This window comes from Dioszegia hungarica (genome assembly GCF_025882075.1).
Source record: "Dioszegia hungarica strain PDD-24b-2 chromosome Unknown MKK02contig_8, whole genome shotgun sequence".
NCBI lineage: Eukaryota > Fungi > Basidiomycota > Tremellomycetes > Tremellales > Bulleribasidiaceae > Dioszegia > Dioszegia hungarica.
The window spans coordinates 1,407,093-1,426,549 of NW_026515770.1; the positions used below are offsets into that span (position 1 = coordinate 1,407,093).

General features: G+C 57.5%; 8 protein-coding genes across 8 annotated transcripts; 5 read left to right on the plus strand and 3 right to left on the minus strand.

Annotated features, from left to right (window-relative positions):
- Window positions 1–1,168: 1,168 nt before the first annotated feature.
- Window positions 1,169–4,361, plus strand: MKK02DRAFT_32937 (uncharacterized protein; the record flags this gene model as incomplete). The annotated part of the gene is made up of 12 exons (XM_053088606.1): window positions 1,169–1,201; window positions 1,250–1,273; window positions 1,323–1,515; window positions 1,563–1,824; window positions 1,870–2,138; window positions 2,184–2,924; window positions 2,967–3,104; window positions 3,150–3,573; window positions 3,617–3,681; window positions 3,726–3,980; window positions 4,007–4,086; window positions 4,284–4,361. The coding sequence occupies 12 exons, from the start codon at window positions 1,169–1,171 to the stop codon at window positions 4,359–4,361; spliced, it is 2,562 nt and encodes an 853-aa protein (XP_052945318.1).
- Window positions 4,362–4,882: 521 nt separating this feature from the next.
- On the plus strand, window positions 4,883–5,793 carry MKK02DRAFT_44232 (uncharacterized protein; the record flags this gene model as incomplete). The annotated part of the gene is made up of 6 exons (XM_053092845.1): window positions 4,883–4,980; window positions 5,050–5,186; window positions 5,241–5,325; window positions 5,396–5,577; window positions 5,623–5,701; window positions 5,748–5,793. The coding sequence occupies 6 exons, from the start codon at window positions 4,883–4,885 to the stop codon at window positions 5,791–5,793; spliced, it is 627 nt and encodes a 208-aa protein (XP_052945319.1).
- Window positions 5,794–6,306: 513 nt separating this feature from the next.
- On the minus strand, window positions 6,307–6,987 carry MKK02DRAFT_44233 (uncharacterized protein; the record flags this gene model as incomplete). Its single annotated transcript, XM_053092846.1, has 1 exon — window positions 6,307–6,987. The coding sequence occupies one exon, from the start codon at window positions 6,985–6,987 to the stop codon at window positions 6,307–6,309; it is 681 nt and encodes a 226-aa protein (XP_052945320.1).
- Window positions 6,988–7,308: 321 nt separating this feature from the next.
- On the minus strand, window positions 7,309–9,060 carry MKK02DRAFT_27058 (uncharacterized protein; the record flags this gene model as incomplete). The annotated part of the gene is made up of 8 exons (XM_053087299.1): window positions 7,309–7,419; window positions 7,471–7,607; window positions 7,651–7,870; window positions 7,916–8,310; window positions 8,355–8,502; window positions 8,549–8,781; window positions 8,878–8,991; window positions 9,042–9,060. The coding sequence occupies 8 exons, from the start codon at window positions 9,058–9,060 to the stop codon at window positions 7,309–7,311; spliced, it is 1,377 nt and encodes a 458-aa protein (XP_052945321.1).
- A 293-nt stretch (window positions 9,061–9,353) lies between these two features.
- Window positions 9,354–10,187, plus strand: MKK02DRAFT_44235 (uncharacterized protein; the record flags this gene model as incomplete). Its single annotated transcript, XM_053092847.1, has 3 exons — window positions 9,354–9,837; window positions 9,897–10,043; window positions 10,171–10,187. The coding sequence occupies 3 exons, from the start codon at window positions 9,354–9,356 to the stop codon at window positions 10,185–10,187; spliced, it is 648 nt and encodes a 215-aa protein (XP_052945322.1).
- Window positions 10,188–10,976: 789 nt separating this feature from the next.
- MKK02DRAFT_44236 (uncharacterized protein) lies at window positions 10,977–13,700 on the plus strand (the record flags this gene model as incomplete). Its single annotated transcript, XM_053092848.1, has 1 exon — window positions 10,977–13,700. The coding sequence occupies one exon, from the start codon at window positions 10,977–10,979 to the stop codon at window positions 13,698–13,700; it is 2,724 nt and encodes a 907-aa protein (XP_052945323.1).
- Window positions 13,701–13,851: 151 nt separating this feature from the next.
- Window positions 13,852–14,710, minus strand: MKK02DRAFT_24985 (putative mitochondrial import inner membrane translocase subunit tim23; the record flags this gene model as incomplete). Its single annotated transcript, XM_053086965.1, has 4 exons — window positions 13,852–13,934; window positions 13,990–14,100; window positions 14,154–14,300; window positions 14,350–14,710. The coding sequence occupies 4 exons, from the start codon at window positions 14,708–14,710 to the stop codon at window positions 13,852–13,854; spliced, it is 702 nt and encodes a 233-aa protein (XP_052945324.1).
- Window positions 14,711–14,945: 235 nt separating this feature from the next.
- MKK02DRAFT_36741 (rRNA-processing arch domain-containing protein) lies at window positions 14,946–18,801 on the plus strand (the record flags this gene model as incomplete). The annotated part of the gene is made up of 13 exons (XM_053089487.1): window positions 14,946–15,353; window positions 15,407–15,649; window positions 15,700–15,813; window positions 15,857–15,947; window positions 15,994–16,347; window positions 16,401–16,837; window positions 16,886–17,150; window positions 17,196–17,437; window positions 17,485–17,841; window positions 17,889–18,254; window positions 18,310–18,510; window positions 18,572–18,741; window positions 18,789–18,801. 13 exons carry the CDS (start codon window positions 14,946–14,948, stop codon window positions 18,799–18,801), a joined length of 3,261 nt encoding a protein of 1,086 aa, XP_052945325.1.
- Window positions 18,802–19,457: the final 656 nt, after the last annotated feature.

The following is a 19,457-nucleotide window of genomic DNA, read 5'->3' on the forward strand; positions in this document are numbered from 1 at the left end:
GTCTAGCGCCTAGCGTCTGGGATCTGGCATGACACCGACACTGCGAGACATGCGATCTGAGATCTGAGACCCAAGATGCATACCATGTAGCAGCGGCAAATGTCAATAAAGCAGGCTAGTACTGCATATGCCGCGACTGCAAGCTACTGGATGTCTCACATTCTGCTGCTGGGTGTGGCAGATTTGATCTGCTGCTTCCTTCGTACGAGCCAAGCGCATCGGGTCGTAATCGCAAAGGGGGATCGAGCAGGATCGAGCACAGCTTTGCGTAGTACGCATCGATCATCCTTCTTCTGAAGACTATTGCATCTCGCCCGCTCCAGGCAGAACGCTCGCGGTGGGCAATGCTCCGCCCTCGAAACGCTATATCAGGGTGGACTTCGCACTATGGTGCCGGATCTGTCGCTACAAGTGGGATCGAATCGAGATGAGGAGACGTTGCTCTGATCCAAAGTTCTGAATCTGCTCTCATAAGGCGCGCGGAGTTTGACGGAGCCCAGTCGATGCGGAGAGGTGCTGAAAGCGGTGGCGAAGTGGTGGCGAATAGTGGCGAATGAAGGAATTTAACGTTATTGAGGCATACCGATATTGCGTCATCCGGATCGGAAGATCGTCAGGTCCCGGTGGCTTTTGGAAGTCTAGCTCAGTGGCGTTAAGCGGAGAATATTCCAAACCTTATCGCCTCTTCCGCCCTGGATCTCGCTCGTCAGTCAACTTGCAATATCTCTTCTACAAGCTCTTTCTCCAGCAAAGTCAACAACTTGCAATCGGGAACAACGATGATCACATTTCTAGGAACCCGGAGCTAGAGCCAAACCGGCATCGGAGATTATATAAGAGTTCGTTGTTGACACGGAGGCATTGGGTAGTATTCTGACATCTACTGATGTGGACTGGTGCAACTCCCAAGGATCGACCGATGTCCATCGTTGTCTCTCTCGGCCCGCCTCCTCTTGCCTCTTGCGCCTCCATTGCGCACATGCCTGGACACGACGATGACGCGTTGTGTTTTTCCGAGCACGAGAAGCGAGCATCGGGCCAGATTGACAAGAGCTTACCCAAGGCGTCCTGCCCGGCAGGATTAACCTTGTATAAACAAGGATTCCCCCCCTCTGTTTGAATTGTCAACTGAACAGTACCGCCAACCGCCACTTATCATCTGACCACCATGGCCCCCTCCGGATTGTCCCTTTTCACCCAGGTCAGTTCGATGTGAGACTTGGTACGAGCAGTAGCTGATCAACAACAGGTCATCACCATCCTGCTGGCTGTCGTGAGTCTTTCCTACCTGGCTGTTCGGAAGAGCGCAGCTGACAATCTAGTCTTCCGCTAATGCCCTCACGACGGCCGTCAACCTCGGCACCGCCGCAGGCTATACCCTCCTCGCCAAGACCGCTGTCACCAATGTCGCCACCTCTACTTCGTCCATCGTCGGTGATGTGGGTCTGAGCCCCGCTGCTCTGTCCTTGGTCTCAGGCTTCCCCGATCTCACGCTGGATGCGAGCGGAAAGTTCGGTAAGTCTAACTTCAGCGTCTGACTCTTTGCGTCGCTCACCTTCCAGCTCGGACACGCCAGGTATCAGGCGTAGTCACTGCCGCCGACACCGATGGAGATGTATTGACCACCGCGGTCAGCGACATGGAAGCCGCTTACACTTCCGCTTCTCCCGATGGGCGGGCATCCGAGTTCAATGAAGAAGGAGGCGGCGCCATCGGCGGTCTCGTCCTCCTACCCGGTGTCCACAGGTGGACCACAGCCGTCACCATTGGCGGCACCCTTACCCTCTCTGGCACGTGTACCGATGTCTTTGTATTACAGATCGCGTGAGTCCTAGCCTCCACGCATGTGGACATCGCTGATAACTGCAGTGGCACCCTTACCCAGAGCGTAAACACTCAAATCGTTCTGGTTGGCGGTGTCCGTCCCTCTCAGGTCTTCTGGGCGGTCGCAGGCGCCACCACTATTCAGACCGGCGCTCGCTTCCAGGGTATCATCCTCGACAAGACCGCTGTCACCCTTCAGGTCGGTGCCCAAGTCATTGGTCGTATCCTCGCCCAAAGCGCCATCAACCTCGATCAGAGCGGGGTACAGGAGCCAACGGACTCGGGATGTGGAACCACCGTGACCATCACTCAGAGTAAGTTTGTTGATCTCGTCACTTCGATAGACACTGACTCGGCAGCTGCGTCCACCGTGACACTCTCTGGGTCAACAGTCACAATCCCTACCACGATCAACGGCACTCCTACTACTGTCTTCACCACCCTCCCTGGCTCGGTCGTCCCGGCATCAACCATCACCCTTACCGGCTCGACCGTCACACAGATCACCACCGTCATCAGCGGCGTGCCCACAACAGTCGTAACCACCATCCCGGCCGTCACAGTTGTCACCACTGCCCCCATCCAGACAGTCGTCGTCACCGCCCCGGTAGTCATCGAGACTGTCACCAGCACACGGCCTGCGGTGACCGAGACCATCATCTCGACCATCGCCGGCGTACCTAGCACCTTCACATCTGTCGTACCCGCGACCACCGTCACCGAGCTCGTCACCCGCCCTGCTCTCGTCACTACCCTTGTTGTCACTGAGACCGGCAGTGTCGTCACCCTCCCCGCCATTACCCAAGTGGTCACCCAAATTTCAACAGTTGTGGAGCAGGGTACGACCGTCACCCAGACTGAGCTGGTCACTTCGACCATCCCCGGAACCAACGCACCTACGACCGTCACCGAGACGACAGTGGTCCCCACCGTCTCGACGCTCACTCAGCCCGGCGGAACGACTGTCGTCACCATCACCGAGACTGCGGAGCAGGCGGCCACCTCTACTATCACGCAACCCGGTTCCACCATCACCGAGGTTCAGTCCACTGTCGTGACAGAGACACAGCTCGTCACCCAGACCGTCAGCGGCAGTACTAGTAAGTGCCTTGCTGTATCACAGAGGTCAAGCTGACTCTCAGCCGTTGTGACTTCCCTCGTCCCCACCACTAGGTTCATCACCACCACACGAGTTCAGCCCGGCGCCACGGTCATCACCACAGTCAACAGGCCGGTCCCGACCACACGGACCGTCACTCAGACCCTCTCCGCTGGTATATGTGAGTCATTCAGACTAGGCAGTGGGTATCATGCTGACTTGACAGCACTCACAACCATTATGGTTCCCACTACTGTCACTCGGACCATCGGTGGGACCGACGCCGGCGCTCAAGTCACCACAGCTACCGTCATCCGTACGGTCGTTCAAGGCGGCGTCACCGTCACCACTGGTGTTCCCGTCACTCAGACGCTCAGCGGCATGGTCGTAACTGTCACCGCGCGGCCCACTCCCGGTGGCGATATCGCTGCTGGAGAGGGTAACGGTCAGGGCGCAGGCCAGGGCGCCGGACAGGGTGCTGGTCAGGGTGCTGGTCAAGGTGCTGGACAGGGCGCTGGACAGGGAGCAGGGCAAGGTGCGGGCCAGGGTGCCGGACAAGGTGCCGGTCAAGGTGCAGGCGCCGGCACGGCAACAGCTACCGGTGCAGGCGGAGGCGGTGGTGAGGGCCAAGGTACTGGCGGTGGTGGATCGTAAGTTGTTCCCCTCAGTCTCGGAGATAGTGCTGACTCTCAGCTTTACCCAGACGGTCACCGAGACAGCATACGTCACGATCTACGCCAGCGGCTACTCGTGCATGGGTAAGTCAGCCACTCCATCTCGAGGGCCAACGCTGACTCTTCAGGATCTGCGACTGCTTCCGCATCTGGCCCCGGCTCCGCCGCAGCCTCAGCAGCCCCTACCACCATGACCACCAGCACTCGCCCGAACGCCTCCCAAATCGCCGCTTCCTCCACCGCGGCCTGCATCGAGTCCGCCTCGAAATCCGCGATGGGACTGTGCATGATGTCCGCCATGGCGGCCGCTCCCTCCATCTGCGCCGCACCTCAATCGTCCGGCCTCGGCTCCGCGAGCGTGTCCGCGCAGAACAGCACGCAAAGTTCCGTCAGCCAGCTTGGAGCCCAGTCGGGCGCCGCGTCGAGACTAGGGCGGAGCTGGTTGCTGTGGGGATCGGCGCTGGTGACTTTGGTGATGCTGCGTTAAGGGTGCGTTGGACAGTCATGGACAATTTGGGATAATGGGTTATAATCACATCGGATCGTACACGAGACTCTGCTGGATTTGTACACCATTCTTGTAAACTGTAGCGACTGCTGCTGAGATAGATGAGAGATGCGAATCGTACTGGATATACTTGCACTCCATCGGACTATGTAGCAGCTTACTGGCAGCTTATAAGTAGCAGCGGTTGGACGCCTTGCCCGCTTGTTTCTTGGTCAAGTCGGATAACTACTATGTGACTGGATTTTACCAGGGATAAGTTCAAGAGGATCATTGCGCGCCACCTCAAGAAGCAAGCCAAGGCGCTCGTAGATAGGGGATACAGCTCCATTCGGGCTGCACACTTGTGCGCGCAAGTCTTTGATCTACGCCAGATGTCTCGCCTGTCCCTTGGACCTCCTCCCCGTATCTCCCACGTCGGATAACCTGCCTCACCTCTTCCTCCACCAGTCAGATATTCTATCACGTTACCTCCTTCTCATTCTGTCCTACTTCGCTCTGACGATCCTCACAAGCACCACCCTCCGGCCGCCCGTGTCATACGTGGCGGGAATCTGAAACAAGGGGGTATGTTTCAGATCTTGATCGTTGTTCTTCGCCCGCTATTCGCCTTTGCAGCTTCTTCCAGTACTCTATACGCAAGGAGGAGATGTAGCATCTCAGATTCAATCCATGAGGTGGTCTCTGATTGTCCTTCGGGACCTTCTGTTGGAGCGATGACCTCTTCAACTTCCCTCACGGCCTCTTCCGTCCTTCTGCTGACAGATACTCATCTTGTCCATGTCGAAACGACCAACCGCGAGAATTGACATCCTCCGTACTACCGGCCTGAACAACTATAAACCCTCGATCTGGACGAAGGATATCGTACCTTACTGGTAAGCTGCATCCCTACCTTGATCCTCTGCTCTCCACAGTCCGCAGTCGGCGTAAGCTGAGCTTGCGAGGAAATCTCGTGCTTGCGGCGCGGCTGCAGTAGGCGTCAGCTCTGCGATGCTTGTCCAAGCTGGCAGGGAGGGCGCTTTTCCTTGGTCCAAGGTCGCCCCTCGCCCTCGTCTGCATGCAGGAGCCGTGGTCGCCCTTGGTAAGTAGCAAAGATTGACGATGACAGGCAAATGTACGCTGACCGCGGCTACAGTTCTGTTCAGCGAGGGGCTCGAGATCATGGGACAGGTCTACCCCTTCAGTCGTGGTGGGGGGTTTACGGTCGACGAGCTTCGTCAGTGTGTATCTCTCCTTAATATACAGAGCGGGATGACTGGCATGTACGCTGGACAAGCTGATACATCTCAGACAAATAGCGGCAAATTCCACACTTGAGCGACTCAGATGGTCGCTCCTATCCGCCGGGATCGCCGGTCTGCATCTGAACAAGTTGCGCGGATACGAGCGCCTGCGTCGTGCTCAGCCCATAATCGGTAGTCCGCCCTGGAAGGGGAGAGCCGGAGCGTTTCAGGCAGGACTATGGGCTACTGGTGGGTCTCGAGAGCACACAAGAACCACCAGACGCTGAACAACAGTCTTTATGACAACTGCTATCGTTATCGCTCGGTGCGCCGGTGCAGACCCTTGGCATGTGCAGACCCGGATTGCGGACTGGTAAGCCTCGTTCGCGGCTTACAGGGCACACACAGCTGATCTGCAGGATTCGGGAGAAAGAGCAGAAGGGGCGAAGGGCCAATTCGGGTTAGACAGGCGTCCATAGTAGTATCATTGTGCGGGATGCACGAAAAGCTTGCGCCCCCTGCGCGATGCTGGCACTCGAAGGGCAAGACTGTACATAGAGTAATACTCAGAGCGTCTTCAGGTGAGGATCTATCAGCTAATGGTTAGCGCGCAGGACGTTAGCAGTGAGCAGGGATCCCAGAGGAGACAAGCCCACTACTCAGGCGTCAGATCCAGTCTTGCCGTATTACTTTACATTCGAGTTGCGCTTTCGTCTTCCATGGTCGATGCAAAGATACTTTCATGCTCAGATCCTCTCTGTATTGTCATCTTCCTGAGCTGTCAGCTGTGAGATCTCAGGAGGTACAGGAGGAGCTTACCGGTCGATTGTCTCACCATCTTCCGCCGCGCCGACCCTTAAGCTCTCCCATCCTATCCTCCCATCCCATTTTCCTGTTAATATCCTCCATCCGCCAGAAAGAACCCCGCTTGGAGTCCTCCTCCTTCCAGAACGCCTGCCTCAGCTGCTCCTGCCTCCTCTACTCCTCGATTACAGCAGGCGGCATCCCTCCCTTCGCCAGCAGGGCCATCTCAAACTTGGCCACCTCGTCCGTCCGCCTCCAGTACTCATCGACTCTCGCATGCCCTCGCCGTTCGGTCTCGTCGTGAAAGTCCTGCTTCTGCCGAGCCCGCTCCACTGCACCCTCCCCTTCATCCTCCTCGTCATCGTCCCAATCCCCGCTGCTCCCATGGCTATACACCTCGTCCTCCAGATCGAGCGCCGCCTCGATTTGCGCCCACTCCCTCTGATGCCTCAGCGCCTGTTGCGCCGGAGTCTTGCCAGGTATCTTAGGAGGCGGCACGCCATGCATGAGTGGCATGCACATGGCGCGGACACGGTCCGGGTCCATCGCGGCCGCTGCAACCGCCGCTGCTTGGGAGGGAGTCAGGCCGGTGTGGGACGGGCCAGAGGCGGGCTGTACAGGAGGAGGGGGAGGAGGTAGAGCGTAAGAAGGCACAGCATCGACACTGGGACCAACGACATCGGTGTGCTTTAGGACGAATTCGACGAGCTCCGCCTTCCTCGCTTTGCTGACCCCTTTCATTGGACCCCAGAAACCCTGTCTCGCCAGGCTCCGAAGCTCGCCTACAGGGAGACTTTCGACATAGCGTCGGTCGCTCTGAACTTGTGTGGCTGATCGAGTGGACGCTTTAGGCATTGTTATAAGGTGTAGATGTGAAGGATGAAAGATGAAGCTAAGTCCAGGTGAAATGAGATACAAAGACGCGTCGACGACGAGCGACTTGCGCGATCCTCGTCAACTCTTTCCCGCCTTCCGTTGGAAACCAGGCTGGCTCGGCCGAGCCTCGGGCTGTTGAGGAGGAAAGGGATAGTAGCGCTCTTTGCGTAGAAGTCAAGTAAAGCCCGCGAAGCGCACATTATGCACGTGCACACTAGATTACGCCGTCTCAGGTTGGCAGACCAGGCAGGACCCTGCATGAAGACTGCATCCCTGAAATGCCTATACTCATGATCACCCCTACTTCTTCGCTGCCTTGGCCGTTGTCGAGTTTTTGGGCAGCTCGGCAGTGTACGGAAGGAAGTCGCGGCCCTGCATATACGGCTGGAGCACCTTTGGTATCCGAAGACCCTAGTTTATCAGCTCATCCCACTCAGACAGGTTAAGAAGCAGGGAGCTTACCTCGGGTGTCTGATAGTTTTCGACAATGCAGCAAAGGGCGCGCTCGGTCGCGCAGAGAGTACCGTTCAGCATGTGCACAAATCCAGCCTTGGCATCGGCCTTCTTGTACCCGAGACGGACATTGAGCGATCGCGACTCTGCCATGATCAGCTGTATCCTCAACGGACAGGCGGGACTCACGATAATCGGTACAGTTCGAGCACGAGACCAGCTCCTTGTACTCTCCCTGGTATGGGAACCAAGCCTCCAGATCATACTTGATCGACGCAGCGTTGTTGAGCGCGCCCGAGACGATTCCGACGACTCGGTATGGTATTTCGAGGGATTTGTAGAATTCTTGCGAGACGTTGATCATTTGGTCGAGCTTTTCCGACGACTGTTCTGGCTCGCACACAATAAACTGTGGATCAGCTGATACAGACGTCAACGTGAGGGAGAGTCTCACCTGCTCCACCTTCTCGAACTGGTGCACCCTGAAGATCCCCCATGTATCCTTTCCGTGGCTCCCCGCCTCTTTCCTGAAACACGTCGAGTACCCAGCAAGCTGGATCGGCAGCTTGGCAGGCTCGATGTTCTCGTCCGCAAACATGGCCGAGATGGGCTGTTCCGAAGTAGCGATGAGGTACATGTCTTCGTTCCCCGACACCTTGTAGAGCGCCTCGTCAAACTCCTCGAGCTGGGCAGTGGCGGCCATGAGGTCCTTCTTGACCATGAAGGGTGCCTGGGTCTTCTTATATCCACGCTCCCGCAGGAACTGGAGACCGTAGTTGATGAGCGCTTGGTTCAGGTCGACACCGTCGTTGGTGAGGAAGTAACCCCGGTGACCCGACACCTTGACACCTGAATATCAGCTCAGGCCTGGCTGTACTTCAAGGATCACATACCTCGCTCCGTATCGAAAGCCTCTAACCTCGCCAAGACTTCGTGGTGCGAGATGATCCCAGCCGTCTTGTCCTCGGCCTGCAGTCCCGGTTCCGAGTTCCCCTTGTGGTTTGGCTCGGGGTGCCATACGTTCTGAATAGGGTTGTCGTCCTGATCAGTCAGCTGGGAGCCCCTCTGATGGAGTATGCAAGCTCACCTCAGTGAGCGAGACGTGACACTTGGGATCCACAATGTTCCCAATCCTCGCCGCGAGCTTATCCCTCTTCTTCTCCAGCTCAGCCGCCTTCAGCGACAGCTCGGCAATCTTCTTATCCCACACGCCCTTCTTCTCGAGCAGCTCCGACGCATCCCCCTTGGCCTTCTTGATGGTCCCAATCTCCTTCTGTACGATGTTGACCTCGCGTCGAGCCGACTCTTGCTCGTAGTTGGCTACGGTATCAGCGTTGATTCGGTATGCAGCACAGACGCCGAGGCTGGAGCAAGGTGTATGCGGAGAAGTTGCAGTGAGCAGTGAGGAAAGCTCACCTTGTCTGTACTCGGCCGAGAGCTCAACGACCTGGTCTACCAGACCGACATCGGCTCCTCTCTGTCGCTGCGACTCTCGGACAATCTCTGGGTTGCCTCCCTTGTCAGGTTGGACTGGAGATATCAGCTTGACTACGAGGACAGTCCTGCCATACTACGCTCACAGTGGATGAGGTCAATCATTTCTGGTGGGTGTAAGCTCTGTGTTGGGAGGGTAGTGCTGTGGTAGCTGTGATGGTAGCTGTGAAAGATGTAGAGGCGGACTGGCCAGAAAGTTGGGTGAGGAACGCGACTCGAGCTGATACCGAGTCGCTGAAATATGCCACGTCACTGTTGACACCGCAGGCCTCGGGCAACAACCTTCTAATGATGCTTTGCTGTACTTTATCTATACCAGCTCGACTACTATCGCGGTCTACATCTTGCCATCGGACAAGGAAGCCCAAAAGCTATAGACGTTATCAATCCGACAAGAAATGGACGACTCCATGGAGGATTTCTACGCCGGTCGCGCGCGACGACCCCAACAGTCTAGCTCCTCCCGCCCGCCCATCGGCCTAGGCATAGATCCAGCACCACCGTCCTCCGCCCTTCCGGACCCGGCACACGCGTATCACACCCACTCGCACTCTCCATACGCGCAGCCTCGTCAGGAAGACCGGAATCCCAGCCGAGGGCAAGACGCGTCATTCGCGTCTGTCCCTGAGGACCATACGATGGGAAGTGCGGAGGATGACGATGAGGATGGAGAGGATGACGACGACGAAGACGACGAAGAGGAGGAAGGGGAGGATGGTGAAGGAGATGGGATGTCCGAGACGAGCTCGGCGATGTATGATCCAGCGACAGATCCGGAGGGGTTCGCGAAGAGGTTGGATGAGCTTGCGGGGACGTTGGAGATTAGTGAAGAAGAGGCGAGGGCTCTAAGACAAGGTCCAGCTATAGGCAAGGGAAAGAAGAGTGAGCTCTACCAAGCCCTCCTGATTGATTGGGCAGCCAGACCAGAGCTAAAGTCGTAGCGCCAATTCTACCCCTGTCAGACTTCAAGAACTACATCAACCACTATCTCACGACCACAGAATGGAAGTATGCTCCACCGCCTCACGCAGAGTCGCTTCTCCGCAGACAAGGCGCTCCAGAGGTGTACCAGCCCGGAGAGGACATCGGTCAGCTACACCCGATCCGAGCGCTGGGGAGGAGCTGGGTAGGGAGAGACGTAAACGCGGATGGTATGGAGCTGATGGAGGGGCTGGGGATAACGGAAGGGCTGCCACGTCTAGCTGAGGAGGGCAGAGCGATGGAGGGTCTGATGCGGTGATTCATTGCGGAAGAAGGGTATGTCAGTGTCTGTCCTCGGCCGTATGGCGGCCACCTGACTGATGCGTGTAGATTCTGTCGGAGTCTATGTCTGGCCCGACCGCGCGACTACTCGACGCTGTTGCGCTATTTCAGCGACTAGCGCCCACCAAGCGCCTTTTTCTGCGCATAGCGTCCACTGTCTCCACCCAGAGACCATGTCTCAGCCTGGACTGCCAAAAGTTTGGTTTGAGACATCTCGCCTTCCGTCCGTCGCAGACGGCTCCCAGCAATCCTATTCATACCCACGCATACCTGCATCCCGCCCCTCCTTTTTCGGGATAATGCAAACATCGACTCCCGTTGCCTCTATCGACAAACACGACCTCGGCATCGGCTTGGGAACGACGCAAACGATCAACACGGTCAACGGACCGACGACGACCCCTCGTCTCGTTACGGGCAGCGCAGACAAGAGCGCTCCTTCTACCCCTGTAATCGCAACACCCACACTCTCATCTAGCGACACGTTCGAATCGGACGACTTCGCTATTATCCAATTCACCCCTAGCTCCCCAAATCCACATTCGCATAGCTTCGCCCCCTCTACTGCCAATTGCTGCCTACAAGCGCCCCCGGCAGTCCACTGTACGTTCATCCCGTACTGATATGCCCGTCTGGGCTGACGGTCGTAGCTGACTCTGCCGCAGATCGTCCCAAACCTTTCTGGACTGGTCACCTCCTCCCCGCCTCCGCCTCTCCGGCCGGCATAACCCCCACCCACCCCTAAGCCTCCAGACAATATGTCACTCATTCACCGGGTCGGGATGGTCATCACCATCGCGATCGCCATCAAGAGCGGGCGCATACCAACCGCTCGAGCAATGACGATACCGGACCTTCACATGCGGCAAGACGCATCGGTCGCGGTCTCGGCAGCGGCAGCGGCAACAACTCCTGCCGGTAGCGCGGCGGTGGCAAGCGTATCGGTCGAGCCTGCCGTGGCCTCGTCGGCTGTCGTATCGTCTGTGGCGGCAGCCCCGGCCGCGTCCAGCGCGGTCCCCAGCATCGCAGCTGCCTCCTCGGCGGTCACGCCCACCGCAACCTCCTCTTTATCCGGCAGCGTCGCTGCGTCATCTGCGTCGGGCATGTCGTCCGGGTCCGCCGCTCTTTCTGTCTCGGGATCCACCACCATCTCCACAGCCTCCCTTCGGCCCCTCGCCACCACTCTCGCGGAAGAGCTCGAATCGCCCCTCCCTAAACCCAACTATGCGCCAGGCGGGATGTCCTTCATCCTCCCCGCCTTCGCCATCATCGCTCTGATCTTCATCATCTGGCTCGTGGTCAAGACCAAAGAGTACATTTGGAAGCTCAAAGAGGCGGAGGAGAAGGCCGACACCCAAAGTCCCGATCCGGGCGCACTGTCGGGTCATGTCCTGCCCAAGACTGGGGCCGCGCCGGCTCGGGCGACAACGGGGTTGGGTGGGAAGTGGAAGAAGAAGGGATGGAAGGAGCTGGAGAGCGAGTCGGAGGACGAGAAGCCGTATAGCCGGCATGAAGGCAGGGAGCGGGACCCGTATTCCCGAGTAGGGGAGTGGCAGGGAAGCCGCAAATACCGCTCGAGGGAGAGAGGCGGGTCTCGGGATGCAAGGCATGGGGAGGGTCATAGGGACGAGAGGGGGAGGTACGGTCGGCTCGACGTTCGTGACGAGGACTACGACCATGATCACGGGCGACCTCGGGAGCACCATCACCGCGAGCGCCGCCCGAGCCGCCGAGATCGGGAACGCGAGGTAGAAAGGTATCGCGAACCCGCAACCCGCTCGCCGCACCCTGAGCGGGCACGCCCGACATACGAGGCCGACCCCTCTCCTCCTCATCGCAAACCCTCTGCCTCTGCTCCGACAGCGCCCCTCGCTCCAGCTCCGCCGCCACCGGCCCTCCCTCTCGATAGGGGCGTAAGCAAGAAGGACAAGAAGGACCGCGCGGAAGAGTGGATCAAGTCGGGCAAGGAGTACAACGATACTCGACACCACATGTCGGAGCGGCGCGAACTCGGTCGGGACCACGGGACCGGCGATGCCAAGGGGAAAGGAAAAGTGCCGGACGCGTATGAGGACGAGTACGCCGCGAGGTATGCCGAGCAGCACAACTTCAGCTTGGCGCCTCCTGCGGCTGGTGAAGGGGGCAGGCTGCCGCCGTTGACGCATCTGGCGGTGCAGATGGGTCCGGCGGCCTACAAGGCGGCAGGAGCTGCTCCGGTGGAGGCGGCGAGGCCTGCGCCCGAAGCGAATGCCCCACCCGCTCGGGAACCCCGGAGCCAGGCCAGTGCGGACAAGCACCAGGCATCCACGGCTTCATCCACCGCCAAACTCATCCGAAGGGAGAGGAGCTCCCGCAAGCCCGCTCCGGCGTCCGCACCGATCTCGGCCAATCCCTCGGCCGAGTCCTCGTCCTCAGCACACGAGGACGTTCCCGCTTACATGCGCGCCCGAGCCATCTCACCCCCTCCTATCCTCTCGGCCCCGCACCATCCCACCCTCTTCTTTCACAATGGGCCCTCCACGACCCAGCTCGTCCCTCTCGCGACATACGACAGTGGGACGGACCTGGAGTCAATGTACAGCGCCCGGCCGAGTCCTATGCCGGATACCGAGCCGTCCAGGATGCCCGATGTACCGAGTACAGCCGACAAGCTGGAGCAGACTCCTGCCGGACCTCCACGCACCGTCCGCAATCCTCAAACATCCGATAGCTCCCGGCTAGTCGCGCGGACTCCGACGAGGACAAAGAGCCACGATCCGTCCGTACCGCCCGATAGTCCCAGTGCGGGCGGGAGTCGGACTGCGGCTCTTCGGACACCCGTCAGGCGGGGCACGGACGGCGGGAAGACCACCGGCCGTGCCACGCCCACTATCCGGCTGATCGAGTCCCGCGGTAGCTCAATCAAGCGCGGCGGCGAGACGCCTGATCTGAGCAAGACGTCCGGTCTTACCCCGAAGAAACACTCCAAGCGGCTCGCGCCTGCGCCCACGCCGTCTTCTACCCCGGAATCGACCAGGCGGGTCAGGGCGCAAAGAAAGGAATTGAAGGCGAGGGGCAAGGTGGATGAGATTCTGAGGGATAGTTGGAGTGAGCGGGCGGTCGTGAACCCTGCTGGGCCGGTGGAGGATGACGACGATGAGGAGGAAGTGGAGGTGGAGGTTGAAGAGAGGGAGGTCGAGGTGGAGGAAAGGGCGAAACCGGCCGTCAAGGCCGTTCCGGTGCCCAGGGATGAGGTGGAGCTGGCGCACGCTCGATCGAGAGCTACTTCACCTACGCCAACTCCGGTCAAGCCTATGTCGGCTCGGCCCATCTCGCCCCCACCGGCCACAACGGCGTCCCCTTCGGCCGCCCGACCTCTCAGCCCGCGCAAGACCCACGTCTCGACCATCCCTAATGTGGACAGCGAGGATATCAACAAACTACAGGGAATCGAGCAGAGGATGGCATTGATGAAGCAGCTGGAGGAGAGGGTGAAGCGATGAGTACGGGGACACTTTGAGTAGATGGACAATCGCGATCGGTGTTGGTATTTCGTTCTTGTAGCTCATACGTGTACTCTCGTAAAATTGGACAATGTAGCCATCTTTGTGATCTGATGAGGGGGGTTGCATGTGACAAGTTACCCAGAAGAAACTATACAACGGTCTTGAAATATGACCATCCGCCAGCTGCGGCAGTCATTAAGCTAGCACCGACCATAGCGGGACGAATGCCGGCTAAAGCAGTCAGTATGGATCGTTACGGAGGTTACAGGCAGCACTGAATACTCACATGTCGATTTGAAAAGTGCACCACTGATAGCTCCTGCGCCCATCGCATTCAGGACGTCATGTCTCCCGCGGTATGAGTCGAGACCCGAGTTGACGAGATTGTAAAAGATAGCTACGATATCAGCTTTCTGCGAGCGATCCTGATGTAAGTTAAGCTCGACGTACCGAGAACACCAAGCGAGTTGCCTACGAAACTACCTCGCCGTGTGCATCCGTTCAAGATGGCGTTGATGCGGAGCTTCATCGATGGACTTGGGCCCAATTGCCGTCCTAATCCCTCTTTCAGACCCCATGCTCCTCCAACAGCAAGACCTGGAGGATATCAGCTCAGTCTGCCGACGTAGGGCGCCAATGAACTCACCCGACAGATACGTCGTCCCTGTCCCTACACAAAGATCGTCCGTCCATCCTCTACTCGGCAAGACGCTCGCCGCTCCCTGCACTTCCGACAATTTGTCCTCATCCAGCTGTAAGAAATCGAGCTTGTCCCCCAGGCCCGCAAGAGGATGGAGCTTGGCCGGATCGTACGCTGATGAGAATGTATCGAGTGCCGTAGGTGCCGATGGGGTGTTGGCAGTTGGTAAAGAGCCAGAGGAAGGACCGGCGGGTGAAGGCTGGACGGGTGAATCGAATTTGGCCGAGTTGAAGAGCTCTTGCGAGACTGATGGCTCGTTCTGAGCGGGAGCGGGGGTGGATGAGAAGAGGCCTGAGAAGAAGGACATGCTGGCCGATGGCTGAAGCTAGCTTTAGATGAACAAGGTGAGATGAAGGGCCTTTTTGACGTTGTTCGGAGCAAGCTGAAGCTGGTGGCGGCGATGATCCGAATTTTGCCTTTAAATGGGGGGAGGGGACTAAATTACGTCATGTCCGTGCGTTCACTGCGAGGTCGGCGACGAAGATTTCCAGCGAGACGATAGGTCGTTTCACCTTATACGTTCCTATACGACCTCAGCTATCATGTCAGCCAACGGTAACGCACCCGTAGCAGGCCCCTCACGGCCCAAGAAGACCAAGAAGCGATCAGCGGTCACACCCGAAGAGCCCATCGCCCCGCCGTCCAAATCAGCCCGGGTCGCATCACCAACGGGGACAGGCGATGACTTTGAGTCGGGCGAGATGCAGCTCGGGACAGGCGTAGATCCCATGGATGCGCTAGAGCAACAGGATGCGACAATGGTCGATCCGATGGACGCCATGGAGGCGAACGGGGAGGACGGGATGGAGGAGGATGGAACACAAGTGGTATTGCCAAAACGAGCGGATGAGTTTGAGCAGCAGGCGGAGCGGGAGGTGGATGCTGCGAAAGGGCTGGGAGGGGAGCAGGCGGAGGGCAAGATGAAGCTGGTACATCAGGTCCGACATCAGGTGAGCTGAATGACCCATTTGAAGCGAAATCGTGGCCAAACTGATCCTCCAAGGTCGCTATCCCCCCAGACTACCCTTACCTCCCCATCGCCCAGCACAAGCGGAATGACCCGCCCGCTCGGACATACAAGTTTGAGCTGGATCCTTTCCAGCATGTCGCCACGAGCTGTATTGAGCGGAACGAGTCTGTGCTGGTCTCGGCGCATACCTCGGCAGGAAAGACGGTAGTGGCGGAGTTTGCTATTGCTACGTGTCTCAAGGAGGGGCGGAGAGTGGTGTATACCTCTCCAATCAAGGTCAGTCGCACTGCGAAGCGCTAGGTAATGAGCGATTCACTGATCGGCAGGCTCTGTCAAACCAGAAATACCGAGAGTTCTGCGAGCTGTTCGGAGATGTTGGTTTGATGACTGGAGATGTCACCATCAATCCTACTGCATCTTGCCTGGTCATGACTACCGAAGTGTGTACAGTCATTGAGGATCGAGACCTATGCTGAAGGCCAGATTCTGCGATCTATGCTGTACAGAGGTTCCGAGGTCATGCGTGAAGTAGCCTGGGTAGTCTTTGACGAGGTCCACTATATGCGAGACAAGGGTACGTCTCTTCCCTCTCCTGCCGATGTCATCTAGCTTATCATCAGAACGTGGTGTCGTATGGGAAGAGACGATCATCCTTCTCCCCCACTCGGTCCGCTACGTTTTTCTCTCCGCCACCATTCCCAACTCGATGGAATTCGCCGAGTGGATCTGTCAATGCCACAACCAACCCTGTCACGTTGTATACACCGACTTCCGACCGACGCCGCTACAGCACTACTTGTTCCCGTCTGGCTCGGAGGGGATCTACCTTGTCGTCGATGAGCGGAGCAACTTCCGAGAAGATAACTTTCAAAAGGCGATGGCGGCGTTGGCGCAAGGTCAGGGGGAGGACCCGGCGGATCCGAGTAGTGGGAAGGGGAAGAAGGGGAAGACGAGGAAGGGTGGGGCTATGAAGGGTGAGCTCACGCGATTGTATCCGAGTCTCCCGAGTCTCAAAGCTGACAACCAGAATCATCCGACATCTACAAGATCGTCCGGCTGATCATGACCCGCGGTCTCAACCCCGTCATCATCTTTGCCTTCTCCAAGCGCGAATGCGAAGCCCTCGCGATGCAAATGTCCAAGCTCGACTTCAACACCCCCGAAGAGGCCGGCTCGGTCGCCCAGGTGTTCGAAAGCGCCATCAGCGGTCTCTCGGAGGATGATCGCAAACTCCCGCAGATCGAACTCATCCTACCGCTCCTCAAGCGGGGGATCGGAATCCATCATGGTGGACTGTTGCCGATTCTCAAGGAGGTCATTGAGATCCTGTTCCAGGAGGGACTGATCAAGGCGTTGTTTGCGACCGAGACGTTCTCGATTGGGCTGAATATGCCGGCCAAGACGGTGGTATTTACGAGTGTGAGGAAGTTTGACGGCAAAGACTTTAGGAATCTGTCTGGAGGAGTGAGCTTTTACCTGCGCCCTGACCAGAGCGGTAAGCTGACGCGGCAGGAATATATCCAGATGTCTGGTCGTGCCGGTCGTCGAGGACTTGATGCCCGAGGTATCGTCATTATGATGGTGGACGAGAAGATCGAGCCGGACGCGGCCAAGTCGATGGTCAAGGGTCAAGCGGACAGGCTCGACTCGGCCTTCCACCTCGGCTACAACATGATCATCAACCTTATGCGTGTCGAGGGCGTCAGTCCAGAGTATATGCTCGAGAGATGTTTCTTCCAGTTCCAAAACACGATGAGCGTGCCGGTGTTGGAAGAGCGTGAGTCTGTCCCAAGCTAGGGGTCGGGTAGTGCTGATAGGTCAGAGTTGAAGAAGGCCGAGTTGGAACGAGATGGGTTCAAGATCGACAGGGAGGAGGAGATTGAGGAGTATTGGGATTTGAGGAAGGTGTTGCAGGAGAAGGGAGACGACTTTAGGGCCGTCATCACGCACCCGACCTACTCACTGCCCTTCCTCAATACCGGTCGTCTTGTGGAGATCAAGGACGGAGATAAGGACTATGGTTGGGGAGTGGTTGTTGCATACAACAACATCACGGGACAAAAGGTGAGCTGGCAGGTCTGGCGACGCTTTTGAGAAGCTAACACCGTCAGGGTCGCATACAAGCTATCTCAGAGGACGATCCTCCTCAGAAATCCTACATCGTCGATGTCCTCCTCAGGATCGCCTCGGACTCGCTTATCGGCCGAGACCGCTCATCTGCGCAATTACCGCCCCCACCACCCGGAGATCAAGGCCAGATCGCTGTCGTCGCTGTCCTGCTCACCACAGTGCAGTCGATCTCGCAGTACCGTATCAACCTGCCTAAAGACCTCCGGGGTCAGGCGGAGCGGAATAGCACGTTCAAGGCTGTCACGGAGACGCTGCGGAGGACACCGGAGGGTCCGCCTTTGCTGGACCCGATCAAGAACATGGGGATCAACGACAAGTCGTTCAAGGATCTGGTCAAGGTGAGCTATCGACCTGTACCAGTAGAGGAGGCAAGCTGACGGCGAAGCAAATCGCCCTTCTCGAGCAAAAGGTCGAGTCCCTACCCATCGCCTCCTCACCCGACCTTCCCCGCTTGTACGACCTCTACGCCACGAAGCAGAACGCCATTGACACGGTCAAGGCGCTCAAGCGCAAGATCAACTCGGTGCATGACGTCCTTCAGCTCGAAGAGCTCAAGTCGCGCAAGCGTGTCCTTCGCCGGCTGGGCTTTGCAACGCAGGACGACGTAGTGGAGATGAAGGGAAGGGTGGCGTGTGAGATCTCGACGGGAGATGAGCTGTTATTGACGGAGATGATGTTTGGGGGAACGTTTGGGGGGTTGGCGCCGGAACATTGTGCGGCGTTGCTCAGTTGCTTTGTGTTCCAGGAGAAGGTCAGTTTGCTGACTCTGTCCTGACTGAAGGAGAAAGAGGAAGCTGACTATGCAGTCCGAAGCCAAAGTCAGGCTCAAGGAAGAACTCGCTACCCCTCTTCGGGTTCTACAAGAGACCGCTCGCCGGATCGCCAAAGTATCGACCGAGTCCGGTATCGCGCTCATCGAGGACGAGTATGTCCAAAGTTTCAAGGTGGAGATGATGGATGCTGTTCTGCAGTGGTGCAAGGGCGCCAAGTTTAGCGAGATCTGCAAGGTGGGTACAGCTCCTCGACCGTCAAGACCGCGCACAATCTGGCCAGAGCTGATACTTTCAGTTGACAGATGTCTTCGAGGGCTCCATCATTAGATGTTTCCGCCGATTACAAGAGCTCTTGCGCCAGATGGGAGCTGCGGCGCATGCTATTGGGAACACGGAGCTGGAGGACCTGTTTGCGAAATCGCTGGATATGCTCGAGAGGCCAAATACCGTTGTGTTCAACCCATCGTATGTTGTCCTATTCCATTTGGAGAACGCGGCGCTAACAGGCTCAGATTGTATCTATAGACTCTTGGGCTCTACGTATGTTTCATACTATGCATGCTCGACTATCCGAAGCTACGAGGACTTCCGCCTTCCTTCTGCAGGTTGCGGTGTGGTACTTGAACCCAAACACAAAAACAGTGAGAAATCGCAAAACTCAGCAAAAGCCTACCTTGCAGGGCCCTGCAAGGTAAACTTCCGGACGGGCCAGGCAACCGCACGATTCCCGGATCAAGATCAACAGGGACGGCAACCGCATCACTCTCCTCATACGGGGTGGGCACCGAAGCGCAACTCTTTAAAACCCTGCGTGTTGCATTTATCTGGTTTCTGGACCGCCTTTGCGTCGCCCTCACTCGCGACCATACGGAGCGAACGTGAAAGGCCGTACAAGTGGCGAAACCCAAGTGAGACTTATTTGTGGACGTCTTGTGGACACGTGAAGGTGTACCATGCGCGTGCGCATGAGCTGAAACAAGGTTTCGAGGTGAAACGTTTACCCCGTGTTACGGCTCTGTTATGGGTTGTCCCTAAGCCAAATTTCAGGCACAGAGCCAATCTCTGCTCGTCCGCGTGCCTTTGGCTTACAGCTCGACCCTTTCATCGCTTCGTTACCCTTCACCTTTGCTTCTCATCTCTACCGCCATCCTCGTACATCCCTCCCCATCGAAGATCAGACG